Source organism: Salmo salar, chromosome 05 (assembly GCF_965601325.2).
Source record: "Salmo salar chromosome 05, fSalSal1, whole genome shotgun sequence".
In the NCBI taxonomy this organism is placed as follows: Eukaryota; Metazoa; Chordata; class Actinopteri; order Salmoniformes; family Salmonidae; genus Salmo; species Salmo salar.
This window is the reverse complement of record NC_138295.1, coordinates 15,594,795-15,621,219: the sequence shown is the minus strand read 5'-3', so window position 1 is coordinate 15,621,219 and position 26,425 is coordinate 15,594,795. Positions and strand designations below refer to the sequence as shown.

Genomic DNA, 26,425 nt, shown 5'->3' with positions numbered 1-26,425 from the left:
AAAGGGATATTTAATGTCTGTTTTTTTTAACCCATCTACCAATAGGTGCCCTTCTTTGCGAAGCATTGGAAAACCTCCCTGGTCTTTGTGGTTGAATCTGTGTTAGAAAATCATTGCTAAACTGAGGAAACTTACAGATAATGAATGTGTGGGGTACAGAGATGAGGTAGTCATTCAAAAATCCTGTTAAACACTATTATTGCACACAGGTTTTTACTCCTGAACTTATTTAGGCTTGCCATAACAAGGGGTTGAATACTTATTGACTAAAGACTTTACAGCTTTTCATTTTTAATGAAAAAAACATAATTACACTTTGACATTTTTGGGTGTAGGCCAGTGACAAAAAACATCTCAATCGTGTAGATTTTTTTATTCAGGCTTTGTGAAAAAAAATCAAGGGGTGTGAATACTTTCTGAATAATAAAGACAAGATAAAAAATTTTTTTGTTTTTCCAGAAGTGGTTTGACAACAGCATTATCAACAATTCTTAAATAACGATGGACAACTATACAACTATCCAGACTTCATGAGAACACAATGTTCCCATCACTCCTGAGGAGTTTCAAATAATTGTTGGTACTGTCCCTAGTGCTGCTGTTCCTCTTCTAGGACAATATAGCGCTTCTCCAAGTGAAACTTTTGAGGAATTTGTAGCCTCAATTCAGCTTGAAGGAATTTACATTTTTTAATACTCTAGATGTAATAACATATCTAAGAACTCTGTCAATGTGTTACTATTACTTCTGCTAAAATATACTGGAATGTAGACCTGGGACAAGTGAACTGGAACAAAGTTGGTGTTGTTTGGCAAATATTGAATATCTAATAAGGTGAAAGAAGTATGATATAAACTCATTCAGAGTATACCCGGTAAAGACCTTTACTGTACACAGATTTAAAATTGTTATTGATGACAAATGTTAGTCGTGGTTGTGACCCAGAAACTGACTGCTCTCATGTCAGAAGGTTTGATTTAGAATCCTTTAAGGGAAACCTTCTAGGTGCTGCCAGGTGGGATCAGGATCTGCACGGGGCACGTATGAATACTGAATGAATGGTGACAACTGTATAAGCATCTGCAATGTCTTGTTTATAACAGTATGATGCTGTTATAACATACAGTTCAAATCAAGAGTTAGCTACAAAATATCCTTATTATACGTCTATTTAATAAAGACCCCAAACCAATACCCTGAACTGATCTATCATCCGTGTTGACTTCACTTCCTTTGGAAAGAATGAGAGCAGTTCCCTTTTCAGGGAAAAAACATCTTGTTCCCCCTCTAATTGGAGCCATATGTTGGGCAATACATCCTAAACATTATTCCATGACTCTATAGTAAGCTGCTGCTACAGCCTGCTCCACAGGAAACCCAGGGCTTCATGTTCACCTGCTAAACCTCTGTTTAGATGGGTGGCGTGGACTAGTGTGTGAGTGAGAGAGAAAGAGAGAGAGAGGGGTGGTCTAGTGAGCGAGAGAGGGGTGGTCTAGTGAGCGAGAGAGGGGTGGTCTAGAGAGAGAGAGAGGGGTGGTCTAGTGAGAGAGAGAGGGGTGGTCTAGTGAGAGAGAGAGGGGTGGTCGTGTGAGAGAGAGGGGTGGTCGTGTGAGAGAGAGGGGTGGTCTAGTGAGAGTGAGGGGGTGTAGTGTGAGAGTGAGGGGTGGTCTAGTGTGAGAGTGAGGGGTGGTCTAGTGTGAGAGTGAGGGGTGGTCTAGTGTGAGAGTGAGGGGTGGTCTAGTGTGAGAGTGAGGGGTGGTCTAGTGTGAGAGTGAGGGGTGGTCTAGTGTGAGAGTGAGGGGTGGTCTAGTGTGAGAGTGAGGGGTGGTCTAGTGTGAGAGTGAGGGGTGGTCTAGTGTGAGAGTGAGGGGTGGTCTAGTGTGAGAGAGAGGGGTGGTCTAGTGTGTGAGAGAGGGGTGGTCTAGTGTGAGAGAGGTGGTGTAGTGAGAGAGGGGTGGTGTAGTGAGAGAGGGGTGGTGTAGTGAGAGAGGGGGTGGTCTGGTGTGAGAGAGAGGGGTGGTCTGGTGTGAGAGAGAGGGGTGGTCTGGTGTGAGAGAGAGGGGTGGTCTGGTGTGAGAGAGAGGGGTGGTCTAGTGTGAGAGAGAGGGGTGGTCTAGTGTGAGAGAGGGGTGGTCTAGTGTGAGAGAGGGGTGGTCTAGTGTGTGAGAGAGGGGTGGTCTAGTGTGAGAGAGGGGTGGTCTAGTGTGAGAGAGAGGGGTGGTCTAGTGTGAGAGAGAGGGGTGGTCTAGTGTGAGAGAGAGGGGTGGTCTAGTGTGAGAGAGGTGGTGTAGTGAGAGAGGGGTGGTGTAGTGAGAGAGGGGTGGTCTGGTGTGAGAGAGAGGGGTGGTCTGGTGTGAGAGAGAGGGGTGGTCTGGTGTGAGAGAGAGGGGTGGTCTAGTGTGAGAGAGAGGGGTGGTCTAGTGTGAGAGAGGGGTGGTCTAGTGTGAGAGAGAGGTGGTGTAGTGAGAGAGGGGTGGTGTAGTGAGAGAGGGGTGGTCTAGTGTGAGAGAGAGGGGTGGTCTAGTGTGAGAGAGAGGGGTGGTCTAGTGTGTGAGAGAGGGGTGGTGTAGTGAGAGAGAGAGGGGTGGTGTAGTGTGAGAGAGAGGGGTGGTGTAGTGTGAGAGAGAGGGGTGGTGTAGTGTGAGAGAGAGGGGTGGTGTAGTGTGAGAGAGAGGGGTGGTGTAGTGTGAGAGAGAGGGGTGGTGTAGTGTGAGAGAGAGGGGTGGTGTAGTGTGAGAGAGAGGGGTGGTGTAGTGTGAGAGAGAGGGGTGGTGTAGTGTGAGAGAGAGGGGTGGTGTAGTGTGAGAGAGAGGGGTGGTGTAGTGTGAGAGAGAGGGGTGGTGTAGTGTGAGAGAGAGGGGTGGTGTAGTGTGAGAGAGAGGGGTGGTGTAGTGTGAGAGAGAGGGGTGGTGTAGTGTGAGAGAGAGGGGTGGTGTAGTGTGAGAGAGAGGGGTGGTGTAGTGTGAGAGAGAGGGGTGGTGTAGTGTGAGAGAGAGGGGTGGTGTAGTGTGAGAGAGAGGGGTGGTGTAGTGTGAGAGAGAGGGGTGGTGTAGTGTGAGAGAGAGGGGTGGTGTAGTGTGAGAGAGAGGGGGTGGTGTAGTGTGAGAGAGAGGGGTGGTGTAATCAGAGAGGGGTGGTGTAATCAGAGAGAGAGGGGTGGTGTAGTGAGAGAGAGGGGTGGTGTAGTGAGAGAGAGAGGGGTGGTGTAGTGAGAGAGAGAGGGGTGGTGTAGTGAGAGAGAGAGGGGTGGTGTAGTGAGAGAGAGAGGGGTGGTGTAGTGAGAGAGAGAGGGGTGGTGTAGTGAGAGAGAGAGGGGTGAGGTAGTGAGAGAGAGGGGTGAGGTAGTGAGAGAGAGGGGTGAGGTAGTGAGAGAGAGGGGTGAGGTAGTGAGAGAGAGAGAGAGGGGTGAGGTAGTGAGAGAGGGGTGGGTGTAGAGAGAGAGAGGGGTGGTGTAGAGAGAGAGAGGGGTGGTGTAGAGAGAGAGAGGGGTGGTGTAGAGAGAGAGAGGGGTGGTGTAGCGAGAGAGAGGGGTGGTGTAGCGAGAGAGAGGGGTGGTCTAGTGAGAGAGAGGGGTGGTCTAGTGAGAGAGAGAGGGGTGGTGTAGTGAGAGAGAGAGGGGTGGTGTAGTGAGAGAGAGAGAGAGGTGGTGTAGTGAGAGAGAGAGAGAGAGGGGTGGTCTAGTGAGAGAGAGAGAGAGAGAGAGAGAGAGGAGAGAGAGAGAGAGAGAGAGAGAGAGAGAGAGAGAGGGGTGGTGTAGTGAGAGAGAGGGGTGGTGTAGTGAGAGAGAGGGGTGGTGTAGTGAGAGAGAGGGGTGGTGTAGCTAGCCAGTAGTGTAGTGATTACTCACTGCAGCCTAACATTATACAGTGGGTACATTATGTCAACATTGTAGAGTAAGTTTTGCTTAACAAAAGCAAGAGGGGCTCCTTAATACCATGCATTCATTGGTCTGTTATGTGCTTCCACTCAAGGAAACCTAAAGGTCAATGGTCTGTGTAGTGTACCCAATGTAATGACTACTTTATACACTGGGTACATTGTATCAACATTGTATCAACATTGTGGAGTTAAGTTTTGCTTTAATGGCAGACGCTTGGAAACCATTCAAGAAAATGTGTAGGCTACACGTGCAGTATTTCAAATGATGCAACACATTGTACCAAAACTAAAAACCAGACAGCATTGTATGAAATCCATGGTTCCTGCTTTAACTTCATACTTTTGTACGGTGATGTAATACCATAGTTCAGACGGTTTACCTGACCGTCAAAGGGGCAGAAGTTCGGACATCGTGGTTCTGATCAGATACCGTAGCTCGCAACCAATCACAAAAGGCTGCCATTGTAAGTGGCTTGTTTCAGGTCGTTTGATCTTGTTCTTGACACGTCTTGTTTTGACTGATGTCACGTCTATGTAATATGGCAAAACAATTGCTCTAAAAATGGCAAAATGTAGCTAAATCAACAACTGGAACTATGTATTTGAGAGACAAGTGCTCATTGGGCAACTTTATGTTTTAAATAAACATTGGAGATTAAACATAGTTTACATGTTATCACCAATCTAAGCCAACCTCGTCTGTTTTTGCCCCATCGTTTTACACGCGGCAGTTGAGTTTCTAAACAACCAACCCGTCTATTGGTGCTTTGCTGCAGGTTTGTGCCAAGACTATTAGCTAGGTTCCCATCCAAACATGCACTCGCAAATACAGCGCAGGTATTATTGTGGACAAAAGAGCAAGATTATTTTTAATTGTCAAACAGCTGCCAAGCATAGATGATCATGTCACCAGAATAAGACCCTCGATATTTATTGAAAAGATCAAACTCATCACCGTGCACTTTCACCTCTTTGTGAAGTTGAAAACGCATTTCATATGTAACCTGTGAACTGCGTGGTTTCCCAAGTCGTAGTGGTTCAACCACACAATATTATCGCGTGACGCCAATTTACATCAATATTTCTGCATAAGAGTTTCCACCGCCATTCTTGCATAATTCATTTTTGCAGACAAAAAGTATACCGTATTTTGTGTTGTCTGAATTTGGAAATTTTACCGACAGATTTGCTGTTTCCATCATGCCTGTTGTGTTTTTTATTTTTTTATAAAGAAGGCTTGATGGAAACATGGTTCTAGATGGATATGCTGATTAGACTAGGGGAATGCTGATTAGACTAGGGGAATGCTGATTAGACTAAGGTAATGCTGATTAGACTAAGGTAATGCTGATTAGACTAGTGTAATGCTGATTAGACTAGGGGAATGCTGATTAGACTAGGGGAATGCTGATTAGACTAGGGTAATGCTGATTATACTAAGGTAATGCTGAGGGCACATAGTGGAGACAGCTACAGTGGGGGGAAAAAAAGCATTTGATCCCCTGCTGACTTTGTATGTTTGCCCACTGACAAAGAAAGGATCAGTCTATAATGTTAATGATGTTTATTTGAACAGTGAGAGACAGAATAACAAAAATATCCAGAAAAACGCATGTCAAAAATGTTATAAATTGATATGCATTTTAATGAGGGAAATAAGTATTTGACCCCCTCTCAATCAGAAATATTTCTGGCTCCCAGGTGTCTTTTATACAGGTAACGAGCTGAGATTAGGAGCACACTCATAAAGGGAGTGCTCCTAACCGCAGCTTGTTACCTGTAAAAATGACACCTGTCCACAGAAGCAATCAATCAGATTCCAAACTCTCCACCATAGCCAAGACCAAAGATCTCTCCAAGGATGTCAGGGACAAGATTGTAGACCTACACAAGGCTGGAATGGGCTACAAGACCATCGCCAAGCAGCTTGGTGAGAAGGTGACAACATTTGGTGCGATTATTCGCAAATGGAAGAGAACACAAAAGAACTGTGAATATCCCTCGGCCTGGGGCTCCATGCAAGATCTCACCTCGTGGAGTTGCAATGATCATGAGAATGGTGAGGAATCAGCCCAGAACTACACGGGAGGATCTTGTCAATGATCTCAAGGCAGCTGGGACCATAGTCACCAAGAGAACAATTGGTAACACACTACGCCGTGAAGGACTGAAATCCTGCAGCGCCCACAAGGTCCCCCTGCTCAAGAATACATATACATGCCCGTCTGAAGTTTGCCAATGAACATCTGAATGATTCAGAGGACAACTGGTGAAACTGTTGTGGTCAGATGAGACCAAAATGGAGCTCTTTGGCATCAACTCAACTCGCCGTGTTTGGAGGAGGAGGACTGCTGCCTATGACCCCAAGAACAACATCCCCACCGTCAAACATGGAGGTGGAAACATTATGCTTTGGGGGTGTTTTTCTGCTAAGGGGACAGGACAACTTCACCGCATCAAAGGGACGATGGACGGGGCCATGTACCGTCGTCAAATCTTGGGTGAGAACCTCCTTCCCTCAGCCAGGGCATTGAAAATGGGTCGTGGATGGGTATTCCAGCATGACAATGAGCCAAAACACACAGCCAAGGCAACAAAGGAGTGGTTCAAGAAGAAGCACATTAAGGTCCTGGAGTGGCCTAGCCAGTCTCCAGACCTTAATCCCATAGAAAATCTGTGGAGGGAGCTGAAGGTTTGAGTTGCCAAATGTCAGCCTCGAAACCTTAAAAGAGAAGCGGGACAAAATCCCTCCTGAGATGTGTGCAAACCTGGTGGCCAACTACAAGAAACATCTGACCTCTGTGATTGCCAACAAGGGTTTTGCCACCAAGTACTAAGTCATGTTTTGCAGAGGGGTCAAATACTTATTTCCCTCATTAAAATGGAAATCAATTTATAACATTTTTTGACATGCGTTTTTCTGGATTTTTTTGTTGTTATTCAGTCTCTCACTGTTCAAATAAACCTACTATTAAAATTATAGACTGATCATTTCTTTGTAAGTGGGCAAACGTACAAAATCAGCAGGGGAGCAAATTCTTTTTTCCCTCACTGTACATACATTAACCCAGTCAGAACATGCTGAGGCACCAGACTAGCAATCAGAACATGCATACCATAGTATAAGTACAGTCATGGGAGTCTTGATTTACATCTGAAAATGAAAGCCAGCCATCAGTAGCAAGTAGAGTACTCATTTCATTAAATCCTTTGATTTAAGAGAGCGAGGCAGATCATTTTGTTTTGTGTGTGTATATATTTAAAGTAATTACATGGTGAACTTGCTGTATATACACATGGCTTTCTGGACCACATGAGGAAACAAACATGACTGAACTCAAGTTTAGCTTTTATACTTATTTTTATTTTGAACTTTGATACATTTCAGTTCCTCCTCCACAGGTAGACGCATGGAAGAGCCTGTCCAACAGTCACCCCAACCTCTGACCTTTAACCTTATGCCAGGGTCAGACATGGTGACCCCTCATAGGCCCAGCAGCCCCTCCAAAATCAAGCAGCAACTCTGCCGTCTTGACCAATCCCGCCGTCCCTGTAGGTTTCATGTAAAATCTCGTACATCTCTCCTTTTAAAAAATACAAAGTACCGTACTCTTATGTACAAATCAAAAACCAACAAACACAAATGTATTGCTTCTTCCAACCTTGCAGCTCAGACACTAATCTTGCAACCATTGACGTTCTCCGCTTAATACACTGGTTCTAAAAAAAAATTCTAACACGGGGATCAACATATCCCCATTCTCTTTTTGTTTTGGGGGTTTCCTCAACAAAAAGTTTTTAAAAAAGGAAGTTGAAGAAGGTGAATGTGACGCATGCTGGTAGTAAAGGACCAATCAGACGTCAGAACAGAAGATAAAACAGTTCTCTCCACAGGAGGCAATGAGCTGCTGCTCAGATGTCCATTTCAAACTGGCTGTCATCTACAGAGGGAGAGAGACAAAAGGAGAGAGCAGGGAGAGAGAGAAAGAGGGTGGGGAAGAGAAGAGAGAGACATTAACAAATCCGTCATTACTTGTATCAGTCCACTAAGTCCTAACCACACCCATAATAATGGATTGACGGGGAGCGTGACAGTGTTGTGTTCATCCTTCTTACAAATGTGTTTTTGTCAACTCCAGACAGGCGAGACAACAAATCTCCCAGAGCAGACACACAATCACCTCACCCTTCTGTTTGTTTCTGTCTGGGGGAGAGAAAAGAGGTCATCTTTAATCTCCATCATATTTAGCCTCACAGAGAGAGGAGGGACAGAGGAGGAGAGCGGAGGGAGAAAGGGGGAGAGATGGACAGAAAGAGGGGTCAGAGGATGGTGTGCCTTCTCCCCACAAAAACAGTCATCTCGTGACCAATAGAAGCAGCTAAAACTCAGACCACTCCATCTCTACTGTTTATCTCGTATCCATGTGCTGACCTGACCTCAACACACTCAGATAACCAACCTGACACAGTCTGCAACTAGCCCACAACATAGTAGTGTGTCGTCAGCTGTAAAACAGAACCGTGCCCTAGGACAACAGATAGCCAGCTGATACAGTCTGCAACTAGCCCACAACATAGTAGTGTGTCGTCAGCTGTAAAACAGAACCGTGCCCTAGGACAACAGATAGCCAGCTGATACAGTCTGCAACTAGCCCACAACATAGTAGTGTGTCGTCAGCTGTAAAACAGAACCGTGCCCTAGGACAACAGATAGCCAGCTGATACAGTCTGCAACTAGCCCACAACATAGTAGTGTGTCGTCAGCTGTAAAACAGAACCGTGCCCTAGGACAACAGATAGCCAGCTGATACCTAGAGATATCTACAGTCAAGAACCAGATAAGATACACACTGATATAAACAGATAGCTGCAGAGCTTTTGGTAGGACAACATTACAATGTTCTATGGGTAATTCCACAGAGATGGACTTACGCTGAGACTCAGATTTTTCACTTAAAATGTACGCCAAACCAAAACATTTAACAAACCAGAACATTTTACCAAAACAGATTTACTGGAACAACTGTGCAGATGCAAAGTTTGGTAACAGAGATCTGGTAAAAATATTTAAATATCTGCTCTGAATTAAGATTCAATAATGTCTGCAGAAATAAGTGTCAGTTAGGCCATGACACATTGAGTTTGAAAAAATATATATATTTTAATTATTGAACTACAGTAAGTGAAATGGATTTAAACCCAGTAACAGAATTACATCATAAATCCCTGATCTGTACTACACAATTATGGATATGAATGTCATTCTATTCATGGTGATGTATCCTAAATAGGTCCACAAAAAGGTAGAAATACGCACTATCCTCCTTTGCATATTTGGGTATTATTCTACACACCGACTTATTTTAAATGAGCTCTGCCCCCAAACAAGACCATATCTGAACTATACTACTTCTCCGTTACCGTACTCTACTGTCCAAATTCGTGAACCCAACTGTTCTCTGTGACTACTATAATTTCCCCATTGTAACCAATTCAATTGCAGAAATTCCATTTACAGATTTGGTAACGGAATTTCAAGTTTTAAATCACTCTATAACTCAAACAAAATGTGATATCTGTAAAAACACTAACTAATTGATAGTTCAGAGAAGTAACAAGTGAAGGTAGACCTGTCATTATCCTCCCTTATGAGGGAGAGAAATTAGAAAATACCTTGAAGATGTGGGTTTTTGGTAATGGAATTTCAAAGCACAAGGCAAAGTCTCAAACTTACAACAGGCAGAAAAAATGATCCAAAACGAAATAGAAGTGTTGATATTAGTTGGCCGAGGTCTTTACGTCAACATTGTGTTTATAGGCATTTATAATATCTTAAGACTTTAATGGTAGATGTTTTCTAAGACCTCTTGTCCATCTGTTTTAGGATGGACAGTTTAAGACAAAATGTTTATTTGCCTTAATAACAAAAATAAAGACCCAGCTTTCATTTGACATACTCCTATGAACTTCACATGTTGGGGCTCATGGCTCCTTTACCTAATGTGAATAGGCTACTTCTAGGAAGGAAGCCTTGTTCTATAGTAAATGAACAGGGCCCAGGACTTGGAAGGCTAGGTCCTGACTGACTACTATTACATAGGCTTATTACGTCACTTTGGGTCCAAGGCTGCAGTGGCCTCGCGTCACAGTACTGTCAAGGGGTTAAGACCTAGTAACGTTCCACATACACTCAACACAGACAGGAATAACAGAAGGTGATAATGCCTGTAAAAATGCTGCTCTGGTCTTCTACTCCCCCTCATCCACTTCTTAAAACACTAGGTTCCATGAAGACATGGAATGGACATAAAGGTAGGTGCATGTCAACATGATCATATAGGTGGTTGAATGGACATAAAGCTAGGGTAGAGCTAGCAGGTTATACCAGTGTGTACCTACCATGTCCCCTTTGGCCTCCTCTGTGTGTACATGTTCATATGCACGTTTATGTCAGTGTGCACATCTGTACAGAGTCTGTGCATACACAGTACGCATGTCTAGTGTGTCAGGTGTGTGCGTATTCCTACCTCCCAGGTCCTTCTCCTCCTCCTCCTCCTCTTTAAGTTCCTGTAGTTTGCCCAGAGGGTGGAGAGCGGGCACCGTCACCCCAGGGATCTGGGGCAGGCAGCATGGAGGTGTACGGGCAATGGGAGAGTTCCGACAGTCCAGGAGGAACTTCCTGTCGTAGATGATGCGTGTTCCTGTCGGGGGGGGAGGGATGATGTGTTAGCTTGGTGGTGCAGACTCAGGGGCCTTTCAGAACACACACACACACACTTAGATCATGTGACACTTAAAGTCCACCTGTGTGCAATCTAACTAATTATGTGACTTCTGAAGGTAATTGGTTGCACCAGATCTTATTTAGGGGCTTCATAGCAAAGGGGATGAATACATATGCACGCACCACTTTTACATTTTGAATTTTTTTATCCAAAGAGGAGTGGGACAAAATCCCTCCTGAGATGTGTGCAAACCTGGTGGCAACTACAAGAAACGTCTGACCTCTGTGATTGCCAGCAAGGGTTTTGCCACCAAGTACTAAGTCATGTTTTGCAGAGGGGTCAAATACTTATTTCCCTTATTAAAATGCAAATCATTTTATAACATTTTTGACATGCGTTTTTCTGGATTTTTTTGTTGTTATTCTGTCTCTCACTGTTCAAATAAACCTACCATTAAAATGATAAATGATCATTTCTTTGTCAGTGGGCAAACTTACAAAATCAGCAGGGGATCAAATACTTTTTCCCCCTCACTGTTTTACAGTTTTTAGTGTCCCGTTGGTAGGATAGTCTTAATCGTAGATCGTCCAGTTTGTTTTCCAATGTTTGCATTATTGGCTAACGTGCAGAGGTTAGTGGTGGTTTACCTACTTGTCAACGAATTCTTACAAGGCACCCGCCCTCCTCCCGCTTTTCTTCAAACAGATGACAGACGATTTGAGCCTTGGCTCGACAAAGCAATATCCCCTTCGCGTCAGACTCATTAAAGAAAAAAACTCTGTCCAGTTTGAGGTGAGTAGTTCTGATGTCCAGAAGATCTTTTTGGTCATAAGAGAAGGTAGCAGCAACATTATGTACAAAATGAGTAACAGTTGAAGTGGGAAGTTTACATATACTCAGGTTTGAGTCATTAAAACTCTTGTCAACCACTTCAAAAAGTTCTTGTTAACAAACTATAGTTTTGGCAAGTCGGTTTTCCAACAATTGTTTACAGACAGATTATTTCACTGTATCACAATTCCAGTGCGTCAGAAGTTTACATACACTAAGTCGACTGTGCCTTTAAACAGCTCGGAAAATTCCAGAAATGTACGTCATGGCTTTAGAAGCTTCTGATAGGCTAATTGACATCAATTGAGTCAATTGGAGGTGTACCTGTGGATGTATTTGAAGGCCAACCTTCAAACTCAGTGCCGCTTTGCTTGACATCATGGGAAAGAAAAAAATCAAGAAAAAAAAAATTCAGCCAAGACCTCAGAAACCAAAAATTGTAGACCTCCACAAGTCTGGTTCATCCTTGGGAGCAATTTCCAAATGCCTGAAGGTACCACGTTCATCTGTACAAACAATAGTACGCAAGTATAAACACCATGGGACCACACAGCAGTCATATCGCTCAGGAAGGAGACGCATTCTGTCTGCTAAAGATGAACGTACTTTGGTGCGAAAAGTGCAAATCAATCCCAGAACAGCAAAGGACCTTGTGAAGATGCTGGAGGAAACCAGTACAAAAGTATCTCTATCCACAGTAAAACGTCTCCTATAAATCGACATAACATGAAGCCTCTCAGCAAGGAAGAAGCCACTGCTCCAAAACCGCCATAAAAAGCCAGACTACAGTCTGCAACTGCACATGGGGGGTTGGCGCCCCCCTTGGGTTGTGCCGGGGCGGAGATCTTTGTGGGCTATACTCGGCCTTGTCTCGAGATGGTAGGTTGGAGACATCCCTCCAGTGGTGTGGGGGCTGTGCTTTGGCAAAGTGGGTGGGGTTATATCCTACCTGTTTGGCCCTGTCCGGGGGTTTCATCGGATGGGGCCACAGTGTCTCCTGACCCCTCCTGTCTCAGCCTCCAGTATTTATGCTGCAGTAGTTTATGTGTCGGGGGGCTAGGGTCAGTCTGTTACATCTGGAGTATTTCTCGTGTCTTTTCCGGTGTCCTGTGTGAATTTAAATATGCTCTAATTCATTCATTCTTTCTTTCTCTCTCGGAGGACCTGAGCCCTAGGACCATGCCTCAGGACTACCTGACCTGATGACTCCTTGCTGTCCCCAGTTCACCTGGCCGTGCTGCTGCTCCAGTTCCAACTGTTCTGCCTGCGGCTATGGACCCCTGACTTGTTCACCGGACGTGCTACCTGTCCCAGACCTGCTGTTTTCAACTCTCTAGAGACAGCAGGAGCGGTAGAGATACTCTCAAAGATCAGCTATGAAAAAGCCAACAGACACTCTTGTGTTACTGACTTGTTGCACCCTCGACAACTACTATTATTATTATTATTATTATTATTATTATTATTATTATTATTATTATTATTATTATTATTAGACCATGCTAGTCATTTATGAACATTTGAACATCTTGGCCATGTGCTGTTATAATCTCCACCCGGCACAGCCAGAAGAGGACTGGCCACCCCTCATAGCCTGGTTCCTCTCTAGGTTTCTTCCTAGGTTTTGGCCTTTCTAGGGAGTTTTTCCTAGCCACCGTGCTTCTACACCTGCATTGCTTGCTGTTTGGGGTTTTAGGCTGGGTTTCTGTACAGCACTTTGAGATATCAGCTGATGTAAGAAGGGCTATATAAATACATTTGATTTGACAAAGATCATACTTTTTGGAGAAATGTCCTCTGGTCTGAGAAGGATGGCAGCATCATGGGGGTGGCAGCATCATATTGTGGGGGTGCTTTGCTGCAGGAGGGACTGGTGCACATCATGGAGGTAGGAAAATTACGTGGATATATTGAAGCAACATCTCAAGACATCAGTCAGGAAGTTAAAGCTTGGTCACAAATGGGTCTTCCAAATGGAAGCATACCTAGCATACTTCCAAAGTTGTGGCAAAATGGCTTAAGGACAACAAAGTCAAGGTGTTGGAGTGGCCATCACAAAGCCCTGACCTCAATCCTATAGAAAATTTGTGGGCAGAACTGAAAAAGCATGTGCGCTCAAGGAGGCCTACAAACCTGACTCAGTTACACCAGCTCTGTCAGGAGGAATGGGTCAAAATTCACCCAACTAATTGAGTATGTAAACTTCTGACCCACTGGGAATGTGATGAAAGAAATAAAAGCTGAAATAAATTACTCTACTATTGTTCTAACATTTCACAATCTTAAAATAAAGTGGTGATCCTAACTGACCTAAGACAGGGAATTTTTACTAGGATTAAATGTCAGGAATTGTGAAAAACTGAGTTTAAATGTATTTGGCTAAGGTGTATGTAAACTTCCAACTTCAACTGTAAAAACAACGCGGAATATTAAAATAAATAGCACAGTTGGTTAGCAGTCGGTAAATGTCAGTCTTCCCCTCCAGCGCCATTATAGCCAGTCAGGCCCTATTGGTCATCCCCTCCAGCGCCATTATAGCCAGTCAGGCCCTATTGGTCAGGTGCTCCAGCGCCATTATAGCCAGTCAGGCCCTATTGGTCATCCCCTCCAGCGCCATTATAGCCAGTCAGGCCCTATTGGTCATCCCCTCCAGCGCCATTATAGCCAGTCAGGCCCTATTGGTCAGGTGCTCCAGCGCCATTATAGCCAGTCAGGCCCTATTGGTCAGGTGCTCCAGCGCCATTATAACCAGTCAGGCCCTATTGGTCAGGTGCTCCAGCGCCATTATAGCCAGTCAGGCCCTATTGGTCAGGTGCTCCAGCGCCATTATAGCCAGTCAGGCCCCATTGGTCAGGTGCTCCAGCGCCATTATAGCCAGTCAGGCCCTATTGGTCAGGTGCTCCAGCGCCATTATAGCCAGTCAGGCCCTATTGGTCAGGTGCTCCAGCGCCATTATAGCCAGTCAGGCCCTATTGGTCAGGTGCATGCAATACATAAATGAGTCACGAAGAGAGCACGGGTTGAGGGAATGGTTTTCCTCAACAAATTAGGGATTTGGGCAAAATGTTCAGCAACACGGACAGCGCGATAAACACTGTTCTTTTGATGTTGAGGTGGTCGCTGTAGCAGGGTAAGAGAACGACAACGGTTGCTAGTTACAGTCACTCTGTCAATTTGTTTTTTAACACAGCGCAGCAAGTCTGAGGCTCAGTGCATATAGTTGATTTGATTAAAACACAGGATGTGTCAATATATGTAAAATAAATGTTGACCAATCGATTGGTCTGAAAAACAGACCACATTCGGTCGACCAATATTTTTATTTTAGTCAGGGACATCCCTAAAACTGACTCATGTACCATAACATCTATTGGAGAGATTAGTTATAAACTCAACCATATTATTCAGTGTACAAAAATGTATGATTCAGATTTATCCAATATGCTCCTTGAAAACCAGCCATGAATCTTTTGATGTCAAAACTGCACAAATACAAGAGTGTATCTGGAAGAAACTGGGACTGCACCCCTCCCTGGCCTTAGGGTCAGGGCTGTTGGATGCATGCCAAACACACATACGGTTTTCAGCCCAAGGAGAAGAGAGGGAGGAGGAGGGAGGGAGGGGAGAAGAGGGGTCATCAGTTGGCCATTGTGAGTCAGGGAAGAGAGGAAAACTGGAGGATACAGAGGAGAGGTTGTGGGTTGGCAGTAGTGAGCCAGTTCTAGGAAAGTGGAGAACATAAACAAGTTCTCCTAGAACCAGGAAGTGGTGACAGGAGGCAGACCAGAAATATGTGGTCACCACCAAACATACCGAGCACTCTGGGTCGCCTGCACCGGGCACTCTGTGTCGCACTATGTAGTACGCTACAGAGCTGTTCTGTAGTCACCAGCAGAGTTTTCCCTACATTATGTTTGCTTAGGTGGGTTGACGAGGCCTCCTGTGGCGATACCCCATTCCTGAGGTTGCCTGGTTGAGTGGAGGTTATGTTGAGTCAAACCAGATGTCATCTCCTCCTCAACAGGCCTAGACCATTAGGAATACAGTATGTAAAAGGAAACTTGACATGCCACTCCATACAAAGTTTGTCTGCATGTTTCACTTTGCATGTCTACAGTAGAGACTGTTTGGTAAACTAGGCTCCGACAGGTCGCTGACAGACTGATGACATCCCTGAATTGCAACATAACATTGATAAACAGCCGTTCCAGATATTATATCATACTGAATATCATGCTGATGAACTGAAGTTTCACCTGAACCACTGTATCGATCATAGATTTAAAAAAAAAAAACTCACTAGCAGGCTGACTGACAGAACATTTGATAAACAGTCATTAGATATGAATCATCCAATGTTGTGGTGTCTACTAGTGAAGTCTGCCCTGGACAGGGTTACACGGAGAGGACAGGGAGTGCTGCCGTGCAGTATTTAGTATTAGCAGTGGTGTAAAGTAATTAAGTAAAAATACTTTAAAGTACTACTTAATTTGTGGCATCTGTACTTTAATTTTAATATTTTACTTCACTACATTCCTAAAAACAATTATGTACTTTCTATTAAGTTATCTTTACTTTTACTCAAGTATGAAACACATTATCGCTTTTGGCAAGTGGCCGATCAGAGTACTATGGGCTTAGGCGCGTGCCCGAGTCGACCGAATGCTTTATTTTCTTTAGTCTGTTTACCTAAACGCAGATTCCCAGTCGGAATATTATCGCTTTTTTATGAGAAAAATTGCATAAAAATTGATTTTAAACAGCGGTTGACATGCTTCGAAGTACGGTAATGGAAAATTTAGAATTTTTTTGTTACGAATTGCGCCATGCTCGTCACCCTTATTTACCCTTTCGGATAGTGTCTTGAACGCACGAACAAAACGCCGCTGTTTGGATATAACTATGGATTATTTTGGACCAAACCAACATTTGTTATTGAAGTAGAAGTCCTGGGAGTGCATTCTGACGAAGACAGCAAAGGTAATAACATTTTTCTTATAGTAAATCTGACTTTGATGAGTGCTAAACTTGCTGGGTGTCTAAATAGCTAGCCCTGTGATGCCGGGCTATCTACTGAGAATATTGCAAAATGTGCTTCCACCGAAAAGCTATTTTAAAATCGGACATATCGAGTGCATAGAGGAGTTCTGTATCTATAATTCTTAAAATAATTGTTATGCTTTTTGTGAACGTTTATCGTGAGTAATTTAGTAAATTCACCGGCAGTGTTCGGTGGGAATGCTAGTCGCATGCTAGTCACATGCTAATGTGAAAAGCTGGTTTTTGATATAAATATGAACTTGATTGAACAAAACATGCATGTATAACATAATGTCCTAGGGTTGTCATCTGATGAAGATCAAAGGTTAGTGCTGCATTTGGCTGTGGTTTGGGTTTATGTGACATATGCTAGCTTGAAAAATGGGTGTCTGATTATTTCTGGCTGGGTACTCTGCTGACATAATCTAATGTTTTGCTTTCGTTGTAAAGCCTTTTTGAAATCGGACAGTGTGGTTAGATTAACGAGAGTCTTGTCTTTAAAATTGTGTAAAATAGTCATATGTTTGAAAAATTGAAGGTTTTGCATTTGAGGTTTTTGAATAACGCGCCACGGGATTACACTGGCTGTTACGTAGGTGGGACGATTTGGTGCCACCTACCCTAGAGAGGTTAAAACCTGTTAGGGACAGACGTTCCGCTAGCGTAACGCCTCACCAATATCAAATGGTGGAGCGTGGTGCGAAATACCTCAAAAATGCTATAACTTCAATTTCTCAAACATATGACTATTTTACACCATTTTAAAGACAAGACTCTCGTTAATCTAACCACATTGTCCGATTTCAAAAAGGCTTTACAGCGAAAGCAAAACATTAGATTATGTCAGCAGAGTACCCAGCCAGAAATAATCAGACACCCATTTTTCAAGCTAGCATATAATGTCACAAAAAACAAAACCACAGCTAAATACAGCACTAACCTTTGATGATCTTCATCAGATGACACGCCTAGGACATTATGTTATACAATACATGCATGTTTTGTTCAATCAAGTTCATATTTATATAAAAAAACAGCTTTTTACATTAGCATGTGACGTTCAGAACTAGCTTTCCCACCAAACACTTCCGGTGAATTTACTAAATTACTCACGATAAACGTTCACAAAAAACATAACAATTATTTTAAGAATTATAGATACAGAACTCCTTTATGCAATCGAGGTGTCCGATTTTAAAATAGCTTTTCGGTGAAAGCACATTTTGCAATATTCTGAGTAGATAGCTCGCCATCACAGGCTAGCTATTTTGACACCCACCAAGTTCGACCCTCACCAAACTCAGATTTACTATAAGAAAAATTGGATTACCTTTGCTGTTCTTCGTCAGAATGCACTCCCAGGACTACTACTTCAATAACAAATGTTGGTTTGGTTCAAAATAATCCATAGTTATATCCAAATAGCGGTGTTTTGTTTGTGTGTTCAAGACACTATCCAAAGGGTGACGAAGGGTTACGTGCCCGATGCATTTCGTGACAAACTTTCTAAATATTCCATTACCGTACTTCGAAGCATGTCAACCGCTGTTTAAAATCAATTTTTATGCAATTTCTCGTAAAAAAAGCGATAATATTCCGACCGGGAGTCGTTGTTTTCGTTCAAAGACGAAAGAATAAAAACATGGTGTCGCCTCGTGCACGCGCCTCCAGTCTCGGTTCTCTGATCGACCACTTACCAAATGCGCTAGTGTTTTTCAGCCAGGGCCCGCAAAGACATCATTCAGCTTTTTGCCGCCTTCTGAGAGCCTATGGGAGCCATAGGAAGTGTCACGTTACAGCAGAGATCCTCAGTTTTGGATAGAGATGATCAAGAAGGCCAAGAAATGGTCAGAGAGGGCGCTTCCTGTTTGGAATCTTCTCAGGTTTTGGCCTGCCAAATGAGTTCTGTTATACTCACAGACACCATTCAAACAGTTTTAGAAACTTTGGAGTGTTTTCTATCCAAAGCTAATAATGATATGCATATTCTAGTTTCTGGGCAGGAGTAATAATCAGATTAAAATCGGGTACGTTTTTTTATCCGGCCGTGAAAAATACTGCCCCCTATCCCAAACAGGTTAACATGAAACCTAGCCCATCCCATGTAATGCTACGCTCTGTCAGTGGCAATGGGATAACACACACCCACCCTCCCCTCATCACATTACAGCAGGGAGAGACTGGCCGGGGGACCGGAGCAGTCTCTCCACACCATGTGTATGCTTGTTGTGCTCACATCAGCAGTTAGTTGCAGAACATTAACTTCTGGTTATAGAAGTCATGTAAAACTGCTCTAGGCCATCTGTTATTATTTAACTTGGCAAGTCAGTTAACAAATTCTTATTTACAATGACGGCCTACCCCAGCCAAAACCGGACGACGCTGGGCCAATTGTGCGCCGCCCTATGGGACTCCCAATCATGGCCGGTTGTGATACAGCCTGGAATCAAACCAGGGTCTGTAGTGACGCCTCTGGCACTGAGATGCAGTGCATTAAACCACTGCGCCACTCGGGAGCCCCTGGTGTAAGGCATCAATGAAGAATCACCATAAGCACTGTAATGACAGTAACAGAGCTGTTATAGATAGCTATGTTATAACTACTCCTTAAAGCTCATAACGAATTTGTTCTGGCCTGGTCATGCCTTCCACGACACAAAAGTACCATGAAGGATCCATAGAGGACCTGAAACCCCACTGCTTTCTGCAGTCAGCCAAATCGCACATTCCACCACTCCCGCGCGCCCTCCCACGTGTCCTCACTTCAACAATTCTTAGAAAGGCCTCTCGTTGCAGTCCATTTATGCTTCCCAATCCCTCCCCCTCTCACACTTTCCTCTCTCTCTAATTCAAAGGGCTTTATTGTCATGGGAAACATATGTTTACATTGCCAAAGCAAGTTAAATAGATAAAAGTTAAATACACAAGAGAAAATGAACAGTAAACTACACTCAGTAAACAAAAGTTCCAAAGGAATTGAGACATTACAAATGTCATTGTGTGACAGTGATGTAACGATGTACAAATGTTTAAAGTACAAAAGGGAAAATAAATAAACATAAAAATGGGTTGTATTTATAATGGTGTTTGTTCTTTACTGTTTGACTTTTTCTTGTGGCAGCAGGTCACACATCTTGCTGCTGTGATGGCACACTGTGGTATTTCACCCAGTAGTTATGGAAATTGTGGGCAGTGTGCACATAGCCTGTCTTCTCTTGAGAGCCAGGTCTGCATACGGCGGCCTCTTTCAATAGCAAGGCTATGCTCACTGAGCCTGTACATTGTCAAAGCTTCCCTTAAGTTTGGGTCAGTCAGTGGTCAGGTATTCTGCAATGCTGTACTTTCTGTTTAGGGACAAATAACATTCTAGTTTGGAAAGAATAAACAAAAAAAACGAAGTAATGTGTCAAGTAATAATTTTTGTTTTCTCATGATTTGGTTGGGTCTAATTGTGTTGCTGTCCTGGGGCTCTGTGGGGTCTGTATGTGTTTGTGAACAGAGCCCCAGGACCAGCTTGTTTAGGGGACTCTTCTCCAGGTTCATCTCTCTGTAGGTGATGGCTTTGTTATGGAAGGTTTGGGAATCGCTTCCTTTTGGCTGTTTGTAGAATTTAACAGCTCTTCTGTATTTTTCCGGCGTTCCCTCTCACTCGGCTAGAACATAATGTTCCTACAGTATTCCTGAAATGCACCAGGGAAGCTGTGGTGGTGCCCAGAGGGCGTCTCCCTCTCTCCTCCCCAATCATCACCCTGAATCTGGCCAGCCCACCAATAGGTCATAGGTTAAGAGGAGCTTGTTGTCCACCAGTCGGCTTTTCCGCTCCATAATGTGGCATGTTTTCAACTGACAAAACATAGACAACTGACAAAACAGCAGATCTCAACTGACAAAACATAGTTTTATGTAAGCTAAAACTACATTTCGCCCCAGCAAAGTTAAATTGGCAATTGGTTCCCAACATAGCACTTTACATGAGTTTTTTTTTTATGTGAATTTCAGCAGCCAGTTCTCTCAGCGAGTTTACAGAGGTCTGAGCTGTGTAGTAAACAGAAAGTTTCTTATCCCACCTTCATACTGCTCTGCACAGACTGCACGTAAACAGCAGCCATGCAGTTGAACACGTGATCCCCGTTATTTTCCACATCACTTAACTCATTTTCGTCTATCAATAATAATATTGCCGTAACATTACGGGAAGAGTGAGGTCCCGTATTAAAATGACTGGATGCAATAATATAAACACATTTTTTAAAGATGCATTGAATGAAGTTGCAGTTGCATTTAAAATATCACATAGTATACCGTACGCAATTTCCAACAAACACAGTTCGCTGCAAGTCAGTCAGACAGAAACGAACCTAGTTTTAGCGAGCTAACGAGCACGTGTCACATTAGCGCATGTATTATATCCGAGCCGAATAAACGGGAGTCACAAGACAGTGAGGGTTAAGTAACGTTGATGAGAGGTTGCAAGATTTGGGGAAGTAATGTACGTTTCAATACAGCTATATTTAACTTGTTATTTCCTTGGACAACCTTCGTCAAGTACCTCGCTAGTTTAGTTCCCCTTTCCCCAGAATATAAACGTTAGTTTTCTATATAACATGTTTTGCTGGCTAACCTTAGCTAAACTACCACTGGTACAAAACGTGTTGTGCGTGTTACACGGTTGATCGTAAACATCCGGGCCAGGTGCTCTTACCTCCGGGCGTTGTGGAGAAGAGAGTACCCCCGGGAGTCTGACTGTAGCAGTCCGGGAGCTGAGACCAGTCTTTCAGGGTGAGAACCCGGGTAGGGATTGGGCAACTCTTCGCCTCCTGAGCGTTGGTCGTCATCCTGGGTTTATTTGGCGTCTTCTGATCAACCGCAGACAGATGCTTAGTGTGAAGATCGGTTGATCTTGCAAATTGGATTGTTTACCAACGTTTACCAAACAACAAGTAATTTGCTAACAAGATAAAACAACAAAACCTTGGCTACAGTAGTTCGTTTTAACTAACAAAATAAAAGACGGAATCGACTGCAGAGCTGTTCAGGGCGGACGGTTTTGTTGCCAGATAAGTGGAGCTGTCAGCTCAGCAACAACCGCAGCATGAGAGAACGAACTGCCTATTGAACATGTTAGCGTGCATTTAACAACTATCAGGGTGACTCCGGTCATGTGACGTGTTGTGATCGCTACAGCCATATATTATACATACAAAGGCACCAGCCGAACCTGATCTCCACGAAGAAGGGCGACTGGTTGGTCAATCAAATATTAGCTCCGCCTGTGAAGGGTGGAGCTGTCCAAAACGGGAGTGACATGGTCATTTCGATCCGGAAGTAATCTAGTGGATCTAATCTGAAGCGATGGTGTCGAACAGAAAGCAACACTGACCAGAAACAAGTCCCAACTTGTTTCACTTGACAACAATGGCAAAGCAAATACATTATTCAGCAGAAACACCACCAAGACTCCAAATACAATAAATTCCATCAAAAAAGAGAATCAACTGATCTACATAAATTCACCACATTCTGATAATGTACCTACCTGGACGTCACTAAATGGATCTTTCTGTGTATTGATTTCCATTTCCATGTGATGTGTACACAGGCTAGATATATAATACAGGTCATGGGTACAGGGAGTGTGCTAGTGTATGACGTTTCATTTTTAATTGACACGAATTTCTCCCAAATTTCGTGGTATCCAATACAAAGTGTAATCTAGAATTGGCTTCCTATTTCGCAACAAAGCATCCTTCACTCATGCTGCCAAACATACCCTCGTAAAACTGACCATCCTACCGATCCTCGACGATGTCATTTACAAAATAGCCTCCAATACCCTACTGAATAAATTGGATGCAGTCTATCACAGTGCCATCCGTTTTGTCACCAAAGCCCCATATACTACCCACCACTGCGACCTGTATGCTCTCGTTGGCTGGCCCTCGCATCATACTCGTCGCCAAACCCACTGGCTCCAGGTCATCTAAAAGTCTTTGCTAGGTCAAGCCCCGCCTTTTCTCAGCTCCCTGGTCACCATAGCAGCACCCACCCGTAGCACACGCTCCAGCAGGTATATCTCACTGGTCAACCCTAAGGCCAATTCCTCCTTTGGCCGCCTTTCCTTCCAGTTCTCTGCTGCCAATGCCTGGAACGAACTACAAAAATCACTGAAGCTTCATATCTCCCTCACTAGCTTTGAGTAGCTCACAGATCACTGCACCTGTAAATAGCCCATCCAACTACCTCATCCCCATACTGTATTTATTTCTTACTCCTTGGCACCCCAGTATCTCTACTTGCACATTCATCTTCTGCACATCTATCACTCCATTGTTTAATTGGTATATTGTAATTACTTTGCCACCATGGTCTATTTATTGCCTTACCTCCCTTGCACGCACTGTATATAGACTTTTTCTACTGTATTACTGACTGTTTATTCCATGTGTAACTCTTGTTGTATGAGTCGAACTGCTTTGCTTTATCTTGGCCAGGTCGCAGTTGTAAATGAGAAGTTGTTCTCAACTGGCCTACCTGGTTAAATAAAGGTGAAATAAAAAAAACTCAATGAGAAACAAGATTCTCTGGTCTGATGAAACCAAGATTGAACTCTTTGGCCTGAATGCCAACTGTCACATCTGGAGGAAACCTGGCACTATCCCAACGGTGAAGCGTGGTGGTGGCAGCATCATGCTTTGGGGATGTTTTCAGCGGCCTGGGACTAGTCAAGATCCAAGGAAAGATTAACGGAGCTAAGTACAGAGATCCTTGATGAAAACCTGCTCCAGCAGGACAATGACCCTAAGCACACAGCCAAGACAACACAGGAGTGGCCTGAACCCGATCGAACATCTCTGTAGAGACCTGAAAAGAGCTGTGCAGCAATGCTCCCCATCCAACCTGAACAGACCTGGAGAGGATCTGCAGAGAATGGGAGAAACTCCCCAAATAAAGGTGTGCCAAGCTTGTAGCGTCATACCCAAGACTCGAGGCTGTAAAGAGTCTGAATACTTACGTAAATGTGATGTTTTTTAATACATTTGCAAAAATAAAAATGACGTTTTTGCTTTGTCATGGGGTATTGTGTGGATTGATGAGGGGGAAAAAACATGAATCCATTTTAGAATAAGGCTGTAAAGTAACAGGTTCTGAATACACTAACTATTTAGCGGTCTTAAGGCTTGGGGATAGAAGCTGTTCAGGAGCCTGCTGGGCTGTCCGCACCACCCTCTGTGGCGCCATACCAAGCAGTGATGCAGCCAGTCAAGATGCTTTCAATGGTGCATTTGAGGGCCCATGCCAAATCTTTTCAACCTCCTATGGGTGAACAGGCACTGTGTGCGTGGACCATTTTAAGTCCTTACTGATTTGGACATCGATTGTGGGAGAAGTCGGAGCTCAGGGATGATAGACGTGTTTCCCCACTAGTAATCACCAGTTGGAGGGGCGTTGAAGTAGATTTTCCCCAGTCATATGTGGTAAAAACCACCTTCCCACGTGGTTATGAGCATTAGCTGTCAAATTCAGTATTTATTCAAATGTAACGCATCAGAGCCATGAGTTGAGTGTGCAGATTCTATTTTGTAAGATGACAATACATAAAATACATTGTGCTGTAACTAGTCAAACATGCTATTCATTTTGGGGAAATGAAAACAAAGCCCTACCTACACAAACAAAGTGCACCGCCACAAGTACATTTCAATATGTTTATTGAATATTAAGGTAAATATTTCACATTAATACAGGCTACGTAAAGTAGAGCTACTATACGACGTGAAATGTACTCTCATTTTAACCCTTTTTAGTATGTAAACAAGTATACATGTATTTACCACTAAAAGATATTCTGATTTCTTTCTCTCTTTAGGTAATCATCATCCTCTAGTTGTTGGCTGAGTATCATTAGCTACGTCATCACCTTCATCAGCCCTCCCCCGAGGAGAGTGACAACTCTGTACGTGGGTGGAAGTCCTAAATCTAAGCTACACAGAGCATGGAGCCGGTTGGACAGTTTGTTCATCAGACATCAACAGGACTTTAAACAGAACTAGGGCCCAGAGTTTTCCCTCCCGAACCCACAACAGCCATCGCTGAAACGGTAGTAGATTTCTTTATTTCTTATTTTGAGTTAGGCACATTAAAGAACGGTGTCAAGATCATTTCTCTCCATTTCTCCAAACTCTGCTTTGTTCTCCGTTCTCTACTAAAGTTAACACGTTTTACAATTCTGTTGGTTTTTGTTGTCAGTTGGAAATTAAATTCATGTTTGTGGTGTATGTGTGTGTGTGTGTGCGCGTTTGATTTCTGTCGATGCCGGCCGGCTAGTTGACGTGGTTCAGGTGCACGTGAGGAGCCCAGGTACCAGGCCACACCTGAACGAGGAGGAAGAAGAAAAGTGGAACATGTGAGAGAGAAGGAGATTCCATTAGCAAAGATAACTGTGTGTGTGTGTGTGTGTGTGTGTGTGTGTGTGTGTAGAAAAAGTCTCACCTGCTGTGGGTCGGTGTTGTCTGCGTTGTTGGGGACCACCTTGATGATGGGGCTCCATGCAGGGTCAGCAGCGTGCAGTCCGTTGAACATGCCCCCCCCCGGACTCTCCCCCATAGGGGGGTTGGGAGGCAGTATGGTCCCTCCATACATCGACATGGCCATACCCTGGACACAACCAGGTTATTATACACATCACAACCAGGTCCACTAACTACAGTATATTAACATGGTCCTACCCTGGACACAACCAGGTTATAATACACATCACAACCAGGTCCACTAACTACAGTATATTAACATGGTCCTACCCTGGACACAACCAGGTTATTATACACATCACAACCAGGTCCACTAACTACAGTATATTAACATGGTCCTACCCTGGACACAACCAGGTTATTATACACATCACAACCAGGTCCACTAACTACAGTATATTAACATGGTCCTACCCTGGACACAACCAGGTTATTATACACATCACAACCAGGTCCACTAACTACAGTATATTAACATGGTCCTACCCTGGACACAACCAGGTTATAATACACATCACAACCAGGTCCACTAACTACAGTATATTAACATGGTCCTACCCTGGACACAACCAGGTTATAATACACATCACAACCAGGTCCACTAACTACAGTATATTAACATGGTCCTACCCTGGACACAACCAGGTTATAATACACATCACAACCAGGTCCACTAACTACAGTATATTAACATGGTCCTACCCTGGACACAACCAGGTTATAATACACATCACAACCAGGTCCACTAACTACAGTATATTAACATGGTCCTACCCTGGACACAACCAGGTTATAATACACATCACAACCAGGTCCACTAACTACAGTATATTAACATGGTCCTACCCTGGACACAACCAGGTTATAATACACATCACAACCAGGTCCACTAACTACAGTATATTAACATGGTCCTACCCTGGACACAACCAGGTTATAATACACATCACAACCAGGTCCACTAACTACAGTATATTAACATGGTCCTACCCTGGACACAACCAGGTTATTATACACATCACAACCAGGTCCACTAACTACAGTATATTAACATGGTCCTACCCTGGACACAACCAGGTTATTATACACATCACAACCAGGTCCACTAACTACAGTATATTAACATAGTTCTACCCTGGAGACAACCAGGTTATAATACACATCACAACCAGGTCCACTAACTACAGTATATTAACATGGTCCTACCCTGGAGACAACCAGGTCATTATACACATCACAACCAGGTCCACTAACTACAGTATATTAACATGGTCCTACCCTGGAAACAACCAGGTCCACTAACTACAGTATATTAACATGGTCCTACCCTGGACACAACCAGGTTATTATACACATCACAACCAGGTCCACTAACTACAGTATATTAACATGGTCCTACCCTGGAGACAACCAGGTCCACTA

At 43.7% G+C, this 26,425-nt stretch overlaps 2 protein-coding genes across 19 annotated transcripts in view; both read right to left on the bottom strand.

The window, feature by feature from the left end:
• Window positions 1-7,221: 7,221 nt before the first annotated feature.
• On the bottom strand, window positions 7,222-21,547 carry LOC100194635 (eukaryotic translation initiation factor 4E binding protein 3-2). The gene is made up of 3 exons (NM_001139720.1): window positions 21,178-21,547; window positions 10,407-10,580; window positions 7,222-7,820 (listed from the first exon to the last, which is right to left on the bottom strand). The coding sequence occupies exons 1-3, from the start codon at window positions 21,308-21,310 to the stop codon at window positions 7,792-7,794; spliced, it is 336 nt and encodes a 111-aa protein (NP_001133192.1). The 5' UTR covers window positions 21,311-21,547; the 3' UTR covers window positions 7,222-7,791.
• A 2,620-nt stretch (window positions 21,548-24,167) lies between these two features.
• The window catches only part of LOC106604312 (ankyrin repeat and KH domain-containing protein 1), a 91,806-nt gene continuing 89,548 nt past the window's right edge, over window positions 24,168-26,425 (bottom strand). For all 18 annotated transcript variants that reach the window (XM_082975067.1, XM_082975064.1, XM_082975079.1 and 15 more), the window contains 2 exons: window positions 24,966-25,130; window positions 24,168-24,847 (listed from right to left, as the gene is read on the bottom strand). In XM_082975067.1, the coding sequence (XP_082831193.1) occupies window positions 24,797-24,847; window positions 24,966-25,130 (216 nt within the window). In that variant the 3' untranslated portion in view covers window positions 24,168-24,796. The remainder of the gene's footprint in view (window positions 24,848-24,965; window positions 25,131-26,425) is intronic.

Excerpts from the sequence above, each read along its gene's own strand:
- LOC100194635 (NM_001139720.1), bottom strand. The coding sequence starts at position 21,310 with ATGACGACCAACGCTCAGGAGGCGAAGAGTTGCCCAATCCCTACCCGG. Across the intron at positions 10,581-21,177 it reads CTTCTCCACAACGCCCGGAG|GAACACGCATCATCTACGAC; the intron begins GTAAGAGCACCT and ends CCCCCCCGACAG. Across the intron at positions 7,821-10,406 it reads GGAGGAGAAGGACCTGGGAG|ATGACAGCCAGTTTGAAATG; the intron begins GTAGGAATACGC and ends CTCCCTCTGTAG.